Here is a 16,805-nt window from a genome sequence, read left to right on the forward strand (position 1 = left end):
TTTGTCCTTAAAAGAGCCCTCAAGTGCTTGAGAGTTGGGCACCACTTATAAGTTGAATAGAAGTTCCACATTTTTTCAATGTGGGATTCCTATCAATGAGGTCACCCATTCCAATAGTGCTCTCGCAGAAGCACTCTTACCTGTGAAGTTACTACAAGATGTTTTGGGGTTTAATAATTGAAATTATCTATATCTATTAATACCTAACGGTTGTTCATATTGAATTCCACAAAGATTTTTTAAAAAAGCATCTCATATGCAAACAAATAGACATGCACATGTGTTGTTGTAATCACTTCCCTCCCATCCGTCGAATCAAATTTAGGAAAAATAAAATGGGGCACAAATGTGATTCAACCTCTCCGCATTTGTTTAATGTTATAGTCAATATTCGTCAAGAAAATATCAATGACTCAAATGTAAATAGAATAAAGGCACTCAAATCCGCGTTATGACTTGATAAAGACTCCAATTGACACTACACCCTTCCAATTGGAAAGAAATATTGAATACTCGCTGAGGTAAACAGGAAGACATGTTGCGATAATCAACCCACAATCTCAAAACAAGATTAAAAGATATTTTTATTATGATTTTATCTTATTAATTAATTTACCACCTACTACATGTATTAACATACGCTGTAGTCAATGGTTGTGATAAAATAAAACAGGGCAAGTTTTCAGGGTTTGTGGCTCTGGTCCTGTGTGTAGATATAATCGATGTGGGCAGCAAGAGTTCTTCTCATCAAGCACTCATCCTCTCCAATTCCTTCGCAGCTGTCTTCTGCATGCCCTTCAACAACCTAAAAAATACACACACAAAAATTAAAACAATTCAATTGACATATATAATTAATCAAAACCCATTTACCAAAATCAAAACTTGAGACAAAAAAATCACGTAATTAGTGAAAGCAGACGAACCCCAGATTGGGTTTTTGCTAAAGAACCATCAGCAAAGGCCGGCTCAGGGCGAGCAGCGATGGCGGACAGGGTGGAGCAGCAGAGGAGGAGAGATAGTATGAAAAAGGTGGCAACCTTAACGGCCATGTTTGATAGTTCTGCTTTTGTAAGAGGAATTCAATGTTAGATTTGAGAGGTACAGAAGAGAGGTGGTGTGTGTGAGTTATTTATAAAGAGGAATGAGGAGGAGGGGAAGAAGGAAAAGGTACCCGTACGTGTGAACCGGAGAGGCTAAGAATCAGATAAGACAAAATTAATTAGTATATAAAAATAAAAAAAAAAGAGGAAGGTTTTAATTTAAATTTTTTTTATTTTTTAAAAAATGAGATTTCGAAAATGAAAAGCTGTTGTTTAAGGTTTGAATGGCATCGCTCTTATCGCCACTAATTTTGGTATGCATGGAAATTATAGTAATTGACTTAAACGACTTGGTTTGCCCTGAAAGAAGATAAAGCTTGTTGGTTTGGAATAAAAGGAAAAACATTTTAAAGGGAACAAATTTATTAATTTTTCTTTCTACCTTTGTCAAAAGATATGAGATATGAATCAGATTCTGGGTGTCCATTTTTCTCGTTCTACCTACAATGATGTCAGAGTCGAGCACAATTTGGTTAAAAACCAATTTCTTTGTTGTTTTTATTCTTTTAAGTTTGAAAAGTACATATGCCAAGATATGGGTTTAAACTTGATATATATGTGATCAACTTCAGTTTGAATCGTCAACTAACAACACTATATGTAAGTACATGACTACTAAGCAAGGTTCAAGGTATTCAGCATAAGCGAATCAAATGGTAAGGAGAACCATTCAATCACGTAATTTCAAAGCTTGAAATCAAAGAATACATCCCCAAGCTCTGTTTGATAGAGCGAAAAGTTTGATTTTCAATGCTAGTAGAAATGTTGTAGAAAAAAAACTTAACTTAAAGCTGTGAAATATGTTGTGGGGTGTTTAGTGAATTAAAAACTGACGCTAGCTAAAAAACTGTTGACGAAAAGTATTATCTTAAATTTAATAATAAACTTTTAATCATTTTCTTATTAAATGAATGATTTGATTAATTTTGCACTTAAATCTTTACAAATATTGAATTTAATTTAATATTTAAGGTGTATTTATTCCATAAATTAATTGGTTTATTAAATATATATGTTTAATACTGTGGACGGGCTCACATTACAGTAATAATGTTAATATTATTTTTATTTAAAATATCACAAATTAATAAAAATATTAATATAATTAATAGTGGATCAATGTTAGAAGTAAAATATTAAGCTTATTAATGTGTATTTTCTTTTTTTTATAAATATTAAATTTATTGACAAAATATTTACTTTTCCGTTGGCCGTATTTCACCTGTTTGACAGTACGGAGCCGCAAACACTTGTGGAACCGCCCTACTAAACAGGGTGGAATGTTTATGATACCATGCATGCAGGCCCGACCGTAGTACTCCTATAAGATTTTGCAGGTACAGCTTGGTATATATTGTGACCATTTAAATGCGTTAATGACTTCTAATTCTTGATTAATAACTATATATATATATATGTCCGTGCTTTTATTGAAAACAAATAATCAGCTGACCAGGGAAAAGCATATATTAAAATATTTCACAGGGAAAAAAAAGGGGGGGTTCATGCATGCATGCGTGGGGATGTTTGAATAAAACGCAGTAGATTCACATTGACATGGGCTGAAGCCTGAAGGGAATCGACAATAAAGTCAAAATATGTTTCACATGCAAATGGCGAAGTGACATGCAATGAGCTTTGTTGAATAGGGAAAAGCCAATGCCACATAACTTTGTGGCTTTGAAGTTTGAATAAGTCAAAAGCGTTTCTAGTTAGTTTTTTGAGCGTTTCTAGTAAGTTTGAATGTCAAATATGTGCACCTTGGTGGTTCATGAGAGTGTATCACGGTGGAACTTATTGTACATAAAATAAACATTCATAATTATACATAATCTATGTGACATACCACATATGCTTATGACATGTAAAATTGTGACATGTGCTACTTTTTGTTACAAAAATACTCTTAATTATTCAAATGAATGTTCACTTTTCTCTCACATGACATCACTTTGTTTCTACATTCTTTTTTTTTTTTTTTGATACCAAGGAGGGGATACCCACAAGAACAAACTAACTAACTACTCAACATTCCTGACTACACGCCTAGGCCAAGATACTCCAATAACATCTTCTCTTAACATCTCTATAATATCCACAGGAGGTTGATGAATGACCAAAACTCCACGATCATGCTGAAGAGCCAAATTTGCTAACAGATCTGCACATCTGTTTCCCTCCCGAAACACATGACAAATATTGACCTCCCAATCTTTCTTCAGAAGATCACAACACTTGTAAATCAAATTAGAAATAGGAATATTTGGAACACAACCATCCTGCAGCCAGGAGGCCACAACAAGCGAATCTGTCTCAAGAAAAACTTTTCGAAACCCATTTTGCCATGCCAAAGAAAGACCCTCTAATACTGCCCAAAGCTCAGCCTCAACAGCACTAAAAATCCCGATATTAATAGTGAACCCAATCAACCATCTCCCTCTAACATCTCGCACAAGGCCCCCTCCTGCAGCTAAGCCAGTCATTCCTTTACAGCAACCATCTGTATTAAGTTTGACCCACCCATCAGGAGGAGGAGACCACCCAACAAGCTCCAACACCACCCTTTTATTAACACCTATACCATTCAGTTGCAATTGATTAGCAAAAGCTCTTTCGATTTCAGCCATATGAAGTTGAAACCACTCCACTTTCACTGCCAAAGACGAAACTTTATCATTGAACACATACTCATTTCGCCACTTCTAAAGACACCAAAGAATTACAGCAAACATCGCGGCCCAATTAGAGGATAAATTGCGAGCATCTCTCCCACATATATTATAATGAAGTCAATCATTAAAGCCCAAATCAGCTTGAAAACTCAACTCTTGATCTGGAAGAATGGCTTGCCAAAATTGTTTAGCTCTTGGGCATCTCCTGAAAATATGATTCACGTCCTCAGCAACACCACTACAAAGCTTACAGCTAGGATCACCTGTAAATTTTCTCTTAAAACGCTCCGAGTTACACATTATACGTTGATGAGTAAGCTGCCAAAGAAACACTCTAACTCGTTGGGGAACATTAAGTCTCCAAATTTTCGGCCAAAGAGGATCTACATTCAACCCATCTAACCCAACCGTGGCCATATAAGCAGATTTTATCGAGAATTTTCCATTATTTGATAAACCCCAACAAATACCGTCTTCCATATCATCCTCCTCACGCACCATGAATGTCGTTAGTTGCTGCACTATATTTTCAGGTAATAAATGCTGAAACTTCGCCCATATCCAACCCAGTCCTCGCTGCCAATAACAAGAAATCATCTTGTGCTTTTCCACCAAAGAAATATCATGCAAGCATACATCAATGAGAGGGCTATCTCCCATCCAATGATCAAGCCAAAACCGTGTTCTCCGACCATTCCTCACCAACGCCTTCACTCCCTTATGCAAAATATTGCCAGCTTTCACAATACCACGCCATAAGTTTGAAGATCCTTGCTTCCCTTTGAGATTCACAACACTAGGATTCCCTCTCATATATTTACTTGAAACTACCTTAGCCCACAATTTTTGTTTCTCATTGAGAAGCCTCCAGCCCACTTTAGCCATAAAAGCATGATTAGTTTGCTCCAATTTCCTAATCCCAAGTCCTCCCACTTCAACTGGTCTGGTAACTTGCTCCCAACTAACAAGACTAACCGGTCTCTTATCTTCACTACCTCCCCACAAGAAGCGGCGCACAAGCCTCTCAATATGCAAACAAATTTCCTTCAGAAGCAAAGCCGTTTGCATTACATACATTGGAATAGTAGTCAAGACGGATTTCGCCAAAGTGATACGACCGGCAAACGATAAGTGTCTAGTTTTCCAACCTTCCAAACGAGAAGAAATACGATCCACTACATATTGATACTCCTTGGAACTTACCCGGCCACGGATTGAAGGGGTACCCAAATATTTGCCCAAATTATCAGTGAGAGGGATCCTCGACATTCTAGAAATATCAGAAGCAACACCCTGATCCACATTCTTCGAAACATAAATACTAGATTTCTGGAAACTAACACGCTGCCCCGAGCTTGCACAAAATAAATTTAAACAATCCATTACCACCTTTATTTGATCCACCGAAGCTTCAGCAAATAACACCATATCATCCGCAAAAAACAAATGAGATAAAGCAGGTCCATAAGGAGACAGTTTAATAGCCTTCCAGGCTCCAGACAAAACATCATTATTTATCAGGTGACCCAGCCTTTCAACACAAAGCACAAATAAATAAGGAGAAATAGCATCGCCTTGACGAACCCCTCGACTTGGCTTAAACCAATCCAACTGTTGGCCATTCCAAACTATGGACATGCGAAAAGTAGAAACACAACTCATAATATTTCTAACCCAAGCATCAGTAAAGCCAATCTCCTGCAAAGTATCCTGGATAAACTCCCAAGAAAGGCGATCGTACGCCTTCTCCAAATCAATCTTAATAGCCATATACCCCTGACCAGTCTTTTTCCTTCCCATAGAATGCAACACCTCCTGATAAATAATAATATTATCTGTAATCTGTCTCCCCGGGACAAAACTGCTTTGATTAGGAGCAACAACATGAGGAAGAATTCGCTTAAGTCGATTAGTCATGGTTTTAGTAATAACTTTATAGCCCACATTGCACAAGCTAATCGGTCGAAACTGACTCACCAGTTCAGGCATAGGAAATTTTGGGATAAGGACTAATAAAGTATCATTAATACCTTGAGGCAAGTGGCTAGTCTCAAAAAATTGCATAGCAAGACGACACAAATCCATACCAATAACATCCCACATCCGTTGATAAAATCCTGCATGAAACCCATCTGGGCCCGGCACTTTGAAAGGAGCCATATCAAACAAAGCTTGCTTTATATCCTCATGCCTAAAGGAAGCAGCAATAATCTCTCTATGTTCAGGATTCAGCTCAGGGAAAGAATTACGAGCAGCCAAAGAAATATCACAACTCCCATCTGCTGTAAATAAAGATTGAAAATAGCAATTAACCATTTGCTGAATTTCCATGGGATCTGAGACCCAAATGCTATTATCTCCCATATCTCTCAAAGATTCAACTTTGCTCCTGCTCCTCTTAATTATAGTTGAGGCATGGTAAAATTTAGTATTTCTGTCCCTAGATTTTATCCACTCCTCGCGAGACTTTTGATACCATAAAAGTTCTTCTTGATATAAAACCATATCCAACTCTTTCCTCAACTTTAACTCCAAACGGTAATGGTTGTCGTGGAGATTGCTACTGAGCTGTCAACATCTCCATCATGACTTGCATCTGTTGAGCTAACACTGAAAAATGCTCCTGAGTGACTGAAGCATTAGACTGATCTTGCTCGGGCAAAGGTAGTTCTCCCTGAAGATCAGTCTCTTGAGGATCATTAGGCCCCAAGTTTTTGGATCGGGGATTCCTTAGTCTGACCATTTGTGAGTTGTTTTGGAAAAGATGATTACTTTCTTTCCCACAAACGGTGTCAAACTGATGACGAGCATAATCGAATAATTTGACTTCTCGATTCGTGTGTCCCAGTTAGCCAAACAAAGGATATAGTAAGATGTTTTTCTCTGCACGTGTAACAAAAGTGAGCTAAAGGGTCCCCGAAGTGTTTCTCAGGGGGCCACTCCGACGCTCAAGTTAGTTCTGTAATAAGGAAAATTTAGAGAGATTGCTCGGTTTATCAAGCTTTCTCCTTTTAAGTAATTAAAAAGTGAAGTTCCTTTACCAGAATAAGAATTCTCCTTTTATATCTTCCTTGAATAACTGCTACTTTGTTGTTATAACCGCTCTTTGGAGATCGTGGGAGCTATAAGCACGCTCTGTATTTATAGTCAGGGTGATTTACCGATCAACCCATCATAACTCCTCAGGTACCGAGGAGACAAGAACCAAGGTGACACCAAGTGTAGCCTCGGTGGTCCTCAGTATAGCTTTTTGTGTTCTAGACATGTGTTGATATTTTGTTGGAGGGTATTTTGATATCATTAGTGATAATTTTGGTGATCCCTGGCTGTGTCATTGGTCAAGCAAACAGTATGGGTTCATGTATTCTTCCAACTGCCTCTATCATTTTTCTATAAAATACCACACCGGCCAATCCCACTATGACAGAATCATTACTTGAGCAATCGTGATTTTTTTTTCTTTTTATAAATAGTCATTGCGGATATTAACAACAATTAAACTTGAATCAATCACAAACAAAGAACAGTGTGGTCGATTTTCTTATTTCGATGCTCAAGCAAAGCAAGAATGTCTTCTCTCAATCGGTTGGGTTAGATACATATGTGTCCAAAAATCTATTCCAATGAAAAATAAATTTTACAACGGTATTTCAAAAAAAAAAACGTCTTTCTCGCACAAACATAACTTTATTGTTTTTGGATTTAGTACAACTAAAGTCTATAGAAGACCAAACCTTTAATTTTTGAGGTTTGATACTAAATTTGGTATCAGAACGGATCGTGTGTGGAGTCGAAGTCTACCGCAGTGTAGCAATTTCTAGATAAACTATTCAAACGGGTGATCAGGTGTTCGAATAGTCAGGTAGGTGAGGTGATAGATGAGATTGATTGGAAATCCTTCCTCCAGGAAAACAGGACAAGGTGTCTGGACGAACGATATGGCTGTCCGGATGGCTCAACTGGAAATTAAGTCAGAGGTGGCGAAATAGACTAGGTGTCTGGACATTAGAGGAGCCATCCGGACGGGGTGTCGGGGTTGCATTATTTTGGTATAAATCTTGTAAGTGTAGATATGGTTTAGTCCATCTACTCTCAGATAAGGCAGTTTGGGTCGAGGGGGAGACCATGATGAAGATTTGGTTGGGCGGGCAGTGTAGGGATACTCCTTCCAATAGGAGAATAAGAAAGTGATTGAAGACGAAGATTCAATGAACTAAAAGGACGTCATGACAACTAGTAAACTTTTCATTTTAGATTCTTCTTCGATCACTAAAAGGCCCAGAACATCTGGTAGACTAGTGTGACCCACTTAATTGCATATATTGGCCAGCATGTTTGTTGCCCTTCTATATTCTAAGTTGGACCAAATATTTAAGTCTATCATATTAAGGGAGACATGTTTTATTGAGTGACCCATCTCATTTAATTTTAATGCTAGATTTTTTTAACTTACACAAAAAGAAGAAGAAGAAAAAAAAGTGGTGGGGGAAGCAGCTGCCCCTTGGGTGTGCCTAGGTCTGCCCCTTATTAAAATAATTGCATGCTGTTGTTAGAATATATGTAAATTCAAAATAAAAGTTTCTGTATATAGATAGAATTAATTGATTCCCCTCATCTTAACACAAGAATATATTCTATCTCTAGGGAGGGGTGGGAGATCAATTAGCCTCACTAAATTATCATTTCTGACGTCACATGAAGAAGTAGTCTTGCAAGAAAAAACAAGATTGCTTTTCATTGATTTAAAGCTTTTCTTGCTGCTGGTTTTATGATCAGGATCACCTGCATGCGCAGTAGTACTAGTCCTCTTTGTGCACTCCTTGTAAGCGGCAAGAAATGGGTCTTCTAATTGCCATAGCCTTCCAAAGCCCTTAGCAGACCTGCTTCTCCTTGGAGGCTGCTGCATTAATAATGAGGGACATGGAGGAGGAGGGATTGATGAAGCCTTCTTAATAATGGAGCAAGGAGGAGTCTCATAGTCATGGACATTGTTGTTGTGGTGGTGGCTGTGCGTGATAACCTTGGAGACCCCAGGCGAATCCTCCCATGAAAAAGGTATGCTTCCTGGGGAATCAACCTTTCTGTGACCCATGATCAATTTTTCTTTCATTGCATTAAATTAATTAAGCTCTTATCTCTTATATCTTGCGCGCATATATGGTTACAAAGTCATTTTCACGCATTTCACACTCTCTAGCTAACTGCAATGAGAATCACAAGACCAAGCAAGTGAGACGTGACAATGAAGCTCGTTCAACTAATTATTCCAAGTAGATGATTATGGAGAAGAATATATCAACTTCAATTCAACTAATTATTAAAAGTAGATGATGATGGAGAAGAATATATCAACTTCAATTCATTGGGAGCATACTCAGAAAGGGCATGTACCAGGAGTTTTGTAGGGCACATTCTCTACCGGGCTGGGGGTAGGTGCAACAAACAGAGTACGGTATGTTTAATTCAAGATAATGGTTTATATATGACAATGATTTCTGGGAGTGATCAGTCAATAATTACTTAATACAGACAGACAGACTTATTTTGTGTTATTATAGGAGAATTCTTATACATATAGATATGGCAAGTCAACAAAATGGGGCTTTGGGCCTTTGGTAATTATTGCTTCCTGGTAGCGTATTGATTCATTCAATTGGAAAAGTCATTTGCTTATAAAAAAAATTAAAAATAATAATTTTCTTTCTTAATTTTTTTTCCCGACTATTTGTAGGATGCATGCATATGAGATATATGATGTGACAAACTATTAAACAAAGATAGATAAGCTAACATTATTTGGAAAATATACTTACGAAGATTACCCTCTCAATGACCAACATCAACATCAGAACACCTACAATTCATTAAGAGATATAAGGAATAGGAGACTTTTGCTTAGTTTTTACTTTGTTATAACCTTCAAGTAGTTCATACTAAATGAAGCAAAGTCATTATAATAATGTAGTTGACGAAAACTTTTGAAAGCTATGCCTTACTTGCTCATCTCAAGCCAGTAAGTAAGCCACTCCAAATTGAGTTCTTTTTTAAAAAAAAAAAATTGGTCAAAAGATAAATAATGTTAAAAAATAAAATAGTAATGAAAAGATAAGCAAGGAAGAACCACTGGGCCAGGCAGAGCAGGCGGTGCTGATAAGGAGCCAGCCCAATGAAGTAAATGGGCCTTAATGGGGCAGCAAATAGCAATAGCATCTTCGTTCTCCTATAAAAACACTTCGTTGAGGTGCTAGGGCTTCCAATTTCTGCACATCGGAGTAGGTCGCCTCCCTTAAGCTAGTGTCAAAGCTGTCCATTTTTTAAAAAAAATTTCAGTAATTGGATTTTTTTTTTGTTTGATTGACGAGGCGATGATGAATTGTTTCATTTCTCGATACTGAAATGATGGGCTTTATATTTATTTGATGACTGCATTTGTGCGTGTCTGAGCCTCTATTTCGTCTTTTTTATTTTGGATTCTGGCGGGGGATTGCCATGGTTGGAAGATAATTCCTCGTTCTGAATGCTCCCTCCATCTTTGAGCCCCATGGAACATGAGCTCAGATCCCCTAATAACCATCCTTTTTTTTTTCTTTTTTCTTTTTTCTTTTCTATTTTTTATTTTTACTTTTGTGTTTATTCTGAAACAATTTCTTTCTGACTGATTCCGAATTTGTGCTATGAATTGTTTCAGCATGAAGGAAATATGATTATGCTTTCCATGTAAAAATTGAAATGACTGGATTTTTATTTTATTTTTTTGAGAAATTGAAATGACTGGATTTGTTTGTCTACAAAATAAATAAATATATAATAAAATGACTTATATTTACATCATTTTTTAATTTTTTAATTTTTTATAATTTATATAAATATATTTTATACAATGACATAAATATCCTTTTGTCTGGATAAATCTTTGTATTTCTTGTTTATGGACGCGATTTGATGGAAAAGGACGCAAAGTAGAATCGGACCCCACCCAATGTAGTTAAGCTGATGTAATCTTGCTGTTAGTATGATCAAAAAGTGTTCGAGGATTGAAGAAATGGCTCTGAAATCTCACTTTATCGGATGCTCTGTTTTTTGCTCTGCTTATTTCACCGACTATTCAACTTAATCTAAAAACCCAGTAAAAACACAATTGAATCCCCTGCATATGAGAATGTGAACCTGAAGACGATTTGATTTTTCATTGATGGCGTGAAGCTTAAAAAAATTACCATTGAAAGAGAAATTATGTTTGTTGGGTGTGGCAATACACAGTGTATAAATATCGCTTAGTTAATCATAGTTTATTACTTTGTTTTCATACGAAACGCTTGAGAAGGCGCCTTCATCAGAATCGCTCATCGAAATTGCTAGGAACTTCAAGATCGGTACCCATCTCAAGAGCCGGAGATTGCCAGAACGAGTCGAAGACACGTTCCTGGAAGAGAGAAATATGAAAGAGCGTACCATCTATAAACAAAGGTAATTTAGTTTTTTCACTATAATTGTGTGTAGGTTTATAATTTTTTGGTGTAACCTTATGACCGACACCAAAGTGTGTGTGTACTTACCCCAAGTGTAGGGTATCGTCAAGTAATAAACCGGTGAGTCCGGTATCGATCCACGAGGAAGCAATGCAAATTTGAAGTGAATGATATGCAAATGACTAGCTAATACTAATAAACACAATGAATATCAAATAAAAGCAAGTAAAAGAAGTGGGTCGAATGACTCGGTAGCATGAGCGATTTTTTAATCAAAGTAAGCACAAATTGGATTTAAAACAATTAATTAAAAACCTAGTCTCTAATCCGTCCCGGTGGCTACTCGGTTCTCATACTCAAGGTATCATTGCAAACACACACAACCATACACAATGCATTGTGTGATATTATCAATCATGCATATGCAAAGAGAATTAGGATATAAGACTTCAATTCATACATGTAGGCCATCGGGTCTCTTAATCTACGATGAACGCAAAGGGATAAGCACCTAATATTATGGATTAATGTTCCCCCTTGGGGCTCGGCTTGGCTAACACCCTAGTTTCACACTCAAAGATCAATTAACCATAACTCTCCCATGCACATTCCTAAATTAACCCAAAACCCCATCATCAATACACATAATTAATAGCTATGCAATGAAAAACTCAATTAATTAAGGAAATCATGCAATGGGTTTAACAATTCTCAATCGAACACATTAGATGCAATCCCTAGACTAGACAATCCAAGAATACAATCAAATATGTCATTCTCATAGATCCAATCACACAACTATCACGAAATTAAAAGAGAGAAATCGAAGCTACGATTCTTTGAGCATACCTTGAGTAATCGAAACCTTGCACCCACCGTTCGGGACTAGAAACTAGAAAGGGAACTTAGCCACTCATTATAATGAGAATAAACATCAATTTTATAGATGAAAACCAATGTTTACAATCAAGATCACAAGAACTAAGTAAAAACCTAGAGAGAGAAAGAGAGAAAAACTATGGAGGCTAGATGTTGTGAATGAATGAATTATCAGAAGGAAGACCCAATCTTAGGGTTTTCTCCTCTTTTTCCCATTGAAAATACCTAACTACCCTTATACAAACGTTCCCCATTGGTTACATACATGATTTACCCCAAATGCCCTTGAAATTTTGGTGCAGAAAATTGCAGATCCGCGGTAGGTGTCCGGACGGCTTCGGAAGGTGTCCGGACACCTGGGCTTCATCAAGTCTTCGTTATAGGCTCTGTCTCATTTTTCAAAGAAAGTGTCCGGACACCTAATGTGGGTGTCCGGACAGTAAGTGTCCGGACACCTTGAGAGGTGTCCCGACACCTCACAGCAAAAAGTGCCCAAAAAGTGCTCCAACTTGCCCGAATAAGGTCCGATTCCTACAAAACCAAGGAGAAACATTCGTAAGTGTAAAACTAAGCTAAAATGCAATCAAATACATTAGCTAAGTGCTAGAACATCCTAATTAAAAGACATTGGAACCTCAAAATAGAGGTCCAATCACCTTATCTTGTTCAAAATGTGGTGTAAAAGATAGTATTTTTGTGGTGTGTATGATGAATACCAGTCACAAATGATGGGGGCCCAAGTCTAACATTACAAGTTTGGACCCCTCTCTATATTGAAAACTCATGTTGATAATAGGAGGTTTGTCATCCTTTATAAGCTAGACTCCAAATCCACCATCTTTCGATGTGGGATTCTCATCAATCCTCCCCCCTTGGGAGCATGCACGTCCTCGTGCATCGCCCTGGCTGTACCATTTCGGCATATAGCCCACTTATCGCCCCAATGTAAGATTCTCATCAATCTTCCCCCTTGGGGTGCATGGCCTTGGCTGTACCATTTCAGTATACAGCCCACTTACCGCCCCAAGCCTTGTAAGTTAGGGTTACATAGCCTTGTCAAGTCCAGTGGATCTTGAGTTTTCGCACTTACTTTAACGACATTTCTTTTCTTCTCTTTTTTTTTACTACCTTTTTCTCTTTTCCAACCCGTCCATAATGGACACGGCCCACTGTCTGCTAACCCAACTCCACAAATGAATGGGCTCTGGGACAGGCCAGCCTACGATAGTGCCAGCTCACGGGCCTACATGCAGGCGCGTGCACTCTCAATGAAAACACCAATGATGAATAGCCGCCACACTGGATAAGGCTCAAATCTAGCAGCACAAGTTTGAGCCTAACTCTCTATTGAAAACTCAGGTTGACAATAAGAGGTTTGTCCTTTCTTTTGAGCTATGATAACACACTCAGTTAAAAATTAAAATATATTGTTTGTTGTTGCACAGACTGAGTTGATTTTCAAATCCTACAAAACAATGTGTTGATGAGCTGGGAATTGCCCAGATTGTTGAATATATCAAGACCTAATTTTTTTTATTTATCTGACAATAGAAGCACATCATACATGCACCACACATGTATCTCTCCAACTCACACACACTAACATAATTCACATAAATGCACACATAAATGTTACCCACAATTATTGAACCATTGACCACAAGGTATAAATATAAGAATGGGAACCAATTAGGCTGACACCTGACTTGTTATCAAGACCTAACTTACATTAAGGTCCTTTTGACTAGGAATTGAAAAGCTGGACGGTTATTACTAATAAGTTTTCCAAAGGGGTAATACCAAATTTTCCCTATAAATTAACATCAAATACTACGTTCTATTTTTTTAAAGGGAAATCAAATATTTGAAAAATTCTCAATTTTGCTTTAGGAAATAGTTGACGTTTTTAAGATTTATTTCATAAAAATATGTAAAGGAAATTTCTTTGAAATAAAATGGAAAATTATGACTAGGATTTAATGTTGAAAATTTGAAAAGCCTAATATAAGCCAGGGATGGAGCCCAAACACAAATTCCTCCCGCCACAAAATCCGTCGATCATTTCAGTGCCACATGAACCAAGATCCTCGAAAATTTGTTACGATTAAGGTTTGAAAAGATACTGAAGCCATGGCTATACTATGTTCTCAAATCCCACCATCTCTATGGCCTCTCTCGCTGCTTTCTTCGAAGCTCGTCTCAATTTCACCTTCCATGTCTCCTTCATTATATTTTACCTTGATGGAAACTTAACCTAGCGATTGGAGATCCTAGGGACTAGGTTCAATAGGACAATACAAGTTGGGCGTAACTTAAGTATGAGCAGTACAGACTTTTACTCCAACCCATTCCTAGATTGCACAATTTGCTGCTAGAAAGTATGTATAAGGTTAAGCTATGCTTTTAATGATTCTTATATCTTGTGATAAACAAGTGTAGTATTAAAGGATACTCTTGATAGGAAATCACCTATGTGAGTGAAGAGTATGGTCGGCTACATGAAGGTATTTTAAGATGATATTTTCTAAAGCACTCACTGAACCCAAGACGTTCATAGCTGAAATAATGAACACAACCAAGAACCAATTATGAATTGGATCAGGGTTGTGTGATGTCTGTTGACTAGGCTTACAAAAACAATTGGCAGTTCAAGGCGTCAGTTCGCTGACTAGTTAAATAAATCCGATAGGCTTTCACTAGGGAAGGTTTAAAGCCAAAAGCTACCTATCTCAATGCAATATTGATTCTACTACACTCTCAGACGTATTCTCGTGTCCGATTTATCGTTTGTTTCCATTTAATGTGGGGGATTGTTGGAAAATTTGTGGTCAACTATAGTTTGACCCAAATTAAATGACGAATAATAATTGATGGGTCTTAATCTTCAATATGAAGAGAAGAGTTTGGAGTTTAATTTGGTCCAAAACCATTTTTCTGTTGAATGAAAATTGACTCCAAAATAGTCATGTTAATCATGAAGAACAAAGTGCAATAAGTGTGTGTATGGGAATCCCACTTTGGAGAAATTTAATGTGCATGGATTTGTTGTTTATAAGCCTAATGTTTGTAAGAAGGCATTAGGCTCAAGGGCACCCAAGCTTTTGTAGAAGGGAGCGGCTCTCCACTATGGGCTTGGATTAAAAAACACACATGGCATGCTTGTGCCCACCAAGCCAAGCCAAGCCAACAATATAGAGGACTTAGGCTTAGGGCAATTGCAATGGTGCCCTATTTGCTGGGCCAATAAAAATGTTGGTCCGATCCCACCTCTATTACACAAAAAGTCAAGTCAATTACGCCTCTCAATACAGCCACATCAACAAAACACAAATTTCTATACATTATCCTTTCCTCACCTAACATGGAGGCCAACAACATTTCATGCCTTCATGTTGTCCTCAACAAAACTATATCAAAACACACAATCCTAATACAACCACATCAGCAAAACATATCATTTGAAATAATTGTCTTTGCATCATTATTTAGTTATTATTTGGTGAACTTGTAATTTATTCAGCATGCAAGTTTTTGTTGAACTTGTAATTTATAGTTGAATGAATTTTAGGCTTGATTTGGTTTCTTTCTAATTGCTGGTTTTGATTTGGTTTTGCACAACTTTCTGCATTCTAGTCCTGTCCTGGGCTTAGCATGTTTGCCAGTGGGCTCTGTTGCAAAGTCATTGCTTTGTGGATGGTAGCCCATGTGTTAAATGTGGACACCAGACTCCAAAGGTCCAAAGCAATATTTTGGAGCGACTGGAGTCAGATAAATTGAAAGCAATGAAATAGAAGTTTAGAAAAGAAAATAGCTCCACAACTACAATTATATGATGCTCAGGTTCCTATTCCTTAGGCGGAAAGATATGTGGCCATGAAATAGGCATGACGTAGTGGGTTTCTTCAACCGAAACCGTAAGCCACATTAAGCATTTTCGCTTGTGTTTTATTCTTGTCTGCGGTTTTGAATCACCGGGTACTCCTGTTGATGCTCATAGTATTCATTTTCGTTTGTGTATTAGGCAATTGTAGGACTATGTTGTAAGTTGCAACTTTTCGGAAGCCTGAACTAATATTTCAAATTTGATGACAGCAGCCACTGATCTAGTGTTATTGCCTCTAAGATTTCCTCTAATGTTCAAACTTGATCATGTTTAATTACCTTTCTTATTAACGCCTTGCAGCTTATGAAAAAACAAGCTTTGCATTGATTTGTTATTCCATGCAAATGGAGTTAAATCGGTTGGGTGGCTGTCTTTTTCAACACATTCTGGGTCAAATAAGTCTTCCATGCACCCTTCTCTAAGACTCAAAAGAACACACACCAAAATTCCATAAACAAACAACTTTGCTCAAGTCTTATTCCTTTGTGCTGTCGCGAAGACAAAAGCAACAGCGGAAAGCCGAGTAAAATCCATATTTTCAGGGCCTTGTGGCAGAAATGAAATGAAAGGCACCTCTTTCCCGATAACCGATAGTGTTAAACAAATAAGGAAAGTATATATTAGTTGTAGACATATAGGAAGTAAATATTTCATTAGCTTAACATCCGGTAGACTTGATTCAATCCCAAGATTGTAGTAATTTGATTGATTGTAATTTCATTGTAATCTCTCCTTTCACACATGGGAGACTCTTGTATATATACTCTTACGGAAATAATAAGAAGTCAAGTTGTCCAAA

The 16,805-nt window shown here is 37.3% G+C and overlaps 1 protein-coding gene and 1 non-coding gene across 2 annotated transcripts; one reads left to right on the forward strand and one right to left on the reverse strand.

Annotated features, from left to right (window-relative positions):
- Nucleotides 1-430: 430 nt before the first annotated feature.
- LOC119998982 (phytosulfokines-like) lies at nucleotides 431-1,115 on the reverse strand. The gene is made up of 2 exons (XM_038846469.1): nucleotides 927-1,115; nucleotides 431-805 (listed from the first exon to the last, which is right to left on the reverse strand). Exons 1-2 carry the CDS (start codon nucleotides 1,050-1,052, stop codon nucleotides 683-685), a joined length of 249 nt encoding a protein of 82 aa, XP_038702397.1. The 5' UTR covers nucleotides 1,053-1,115; the 3' UTR covers nucleotides 431-682.
- Nucleotides 1,116-10,135: 9,020 nt separating this feature from the next.
- Nucleotides 10,136-10,223, forward strand: LOC119999201. The gene has a single exon (XR_005468375.1). It is a non-coding gene; the product is annotated as a small nucleolar RNA snoR126 (small nucleolar RNA).
- The last annotated feature ends 6,582 nt before the right edge of the window (nucleotides 10,224-16,805 follow it).

Source organism: Tripterygium wilfordii, chromosome 5, assembly GCF_013401445.1.
Source record: "Tripterygium wilfordii isolate XIE 37 chromosome 5, ASM1340144v1, whole genome shotgun sequence".
Lineage (NCBI taxonomy): Eukaryota > Viridiplantae > Streptophyta > Magnoliopsida > Celastrales > Celastraceae > Tripterygium > Tripterygium wilfordii.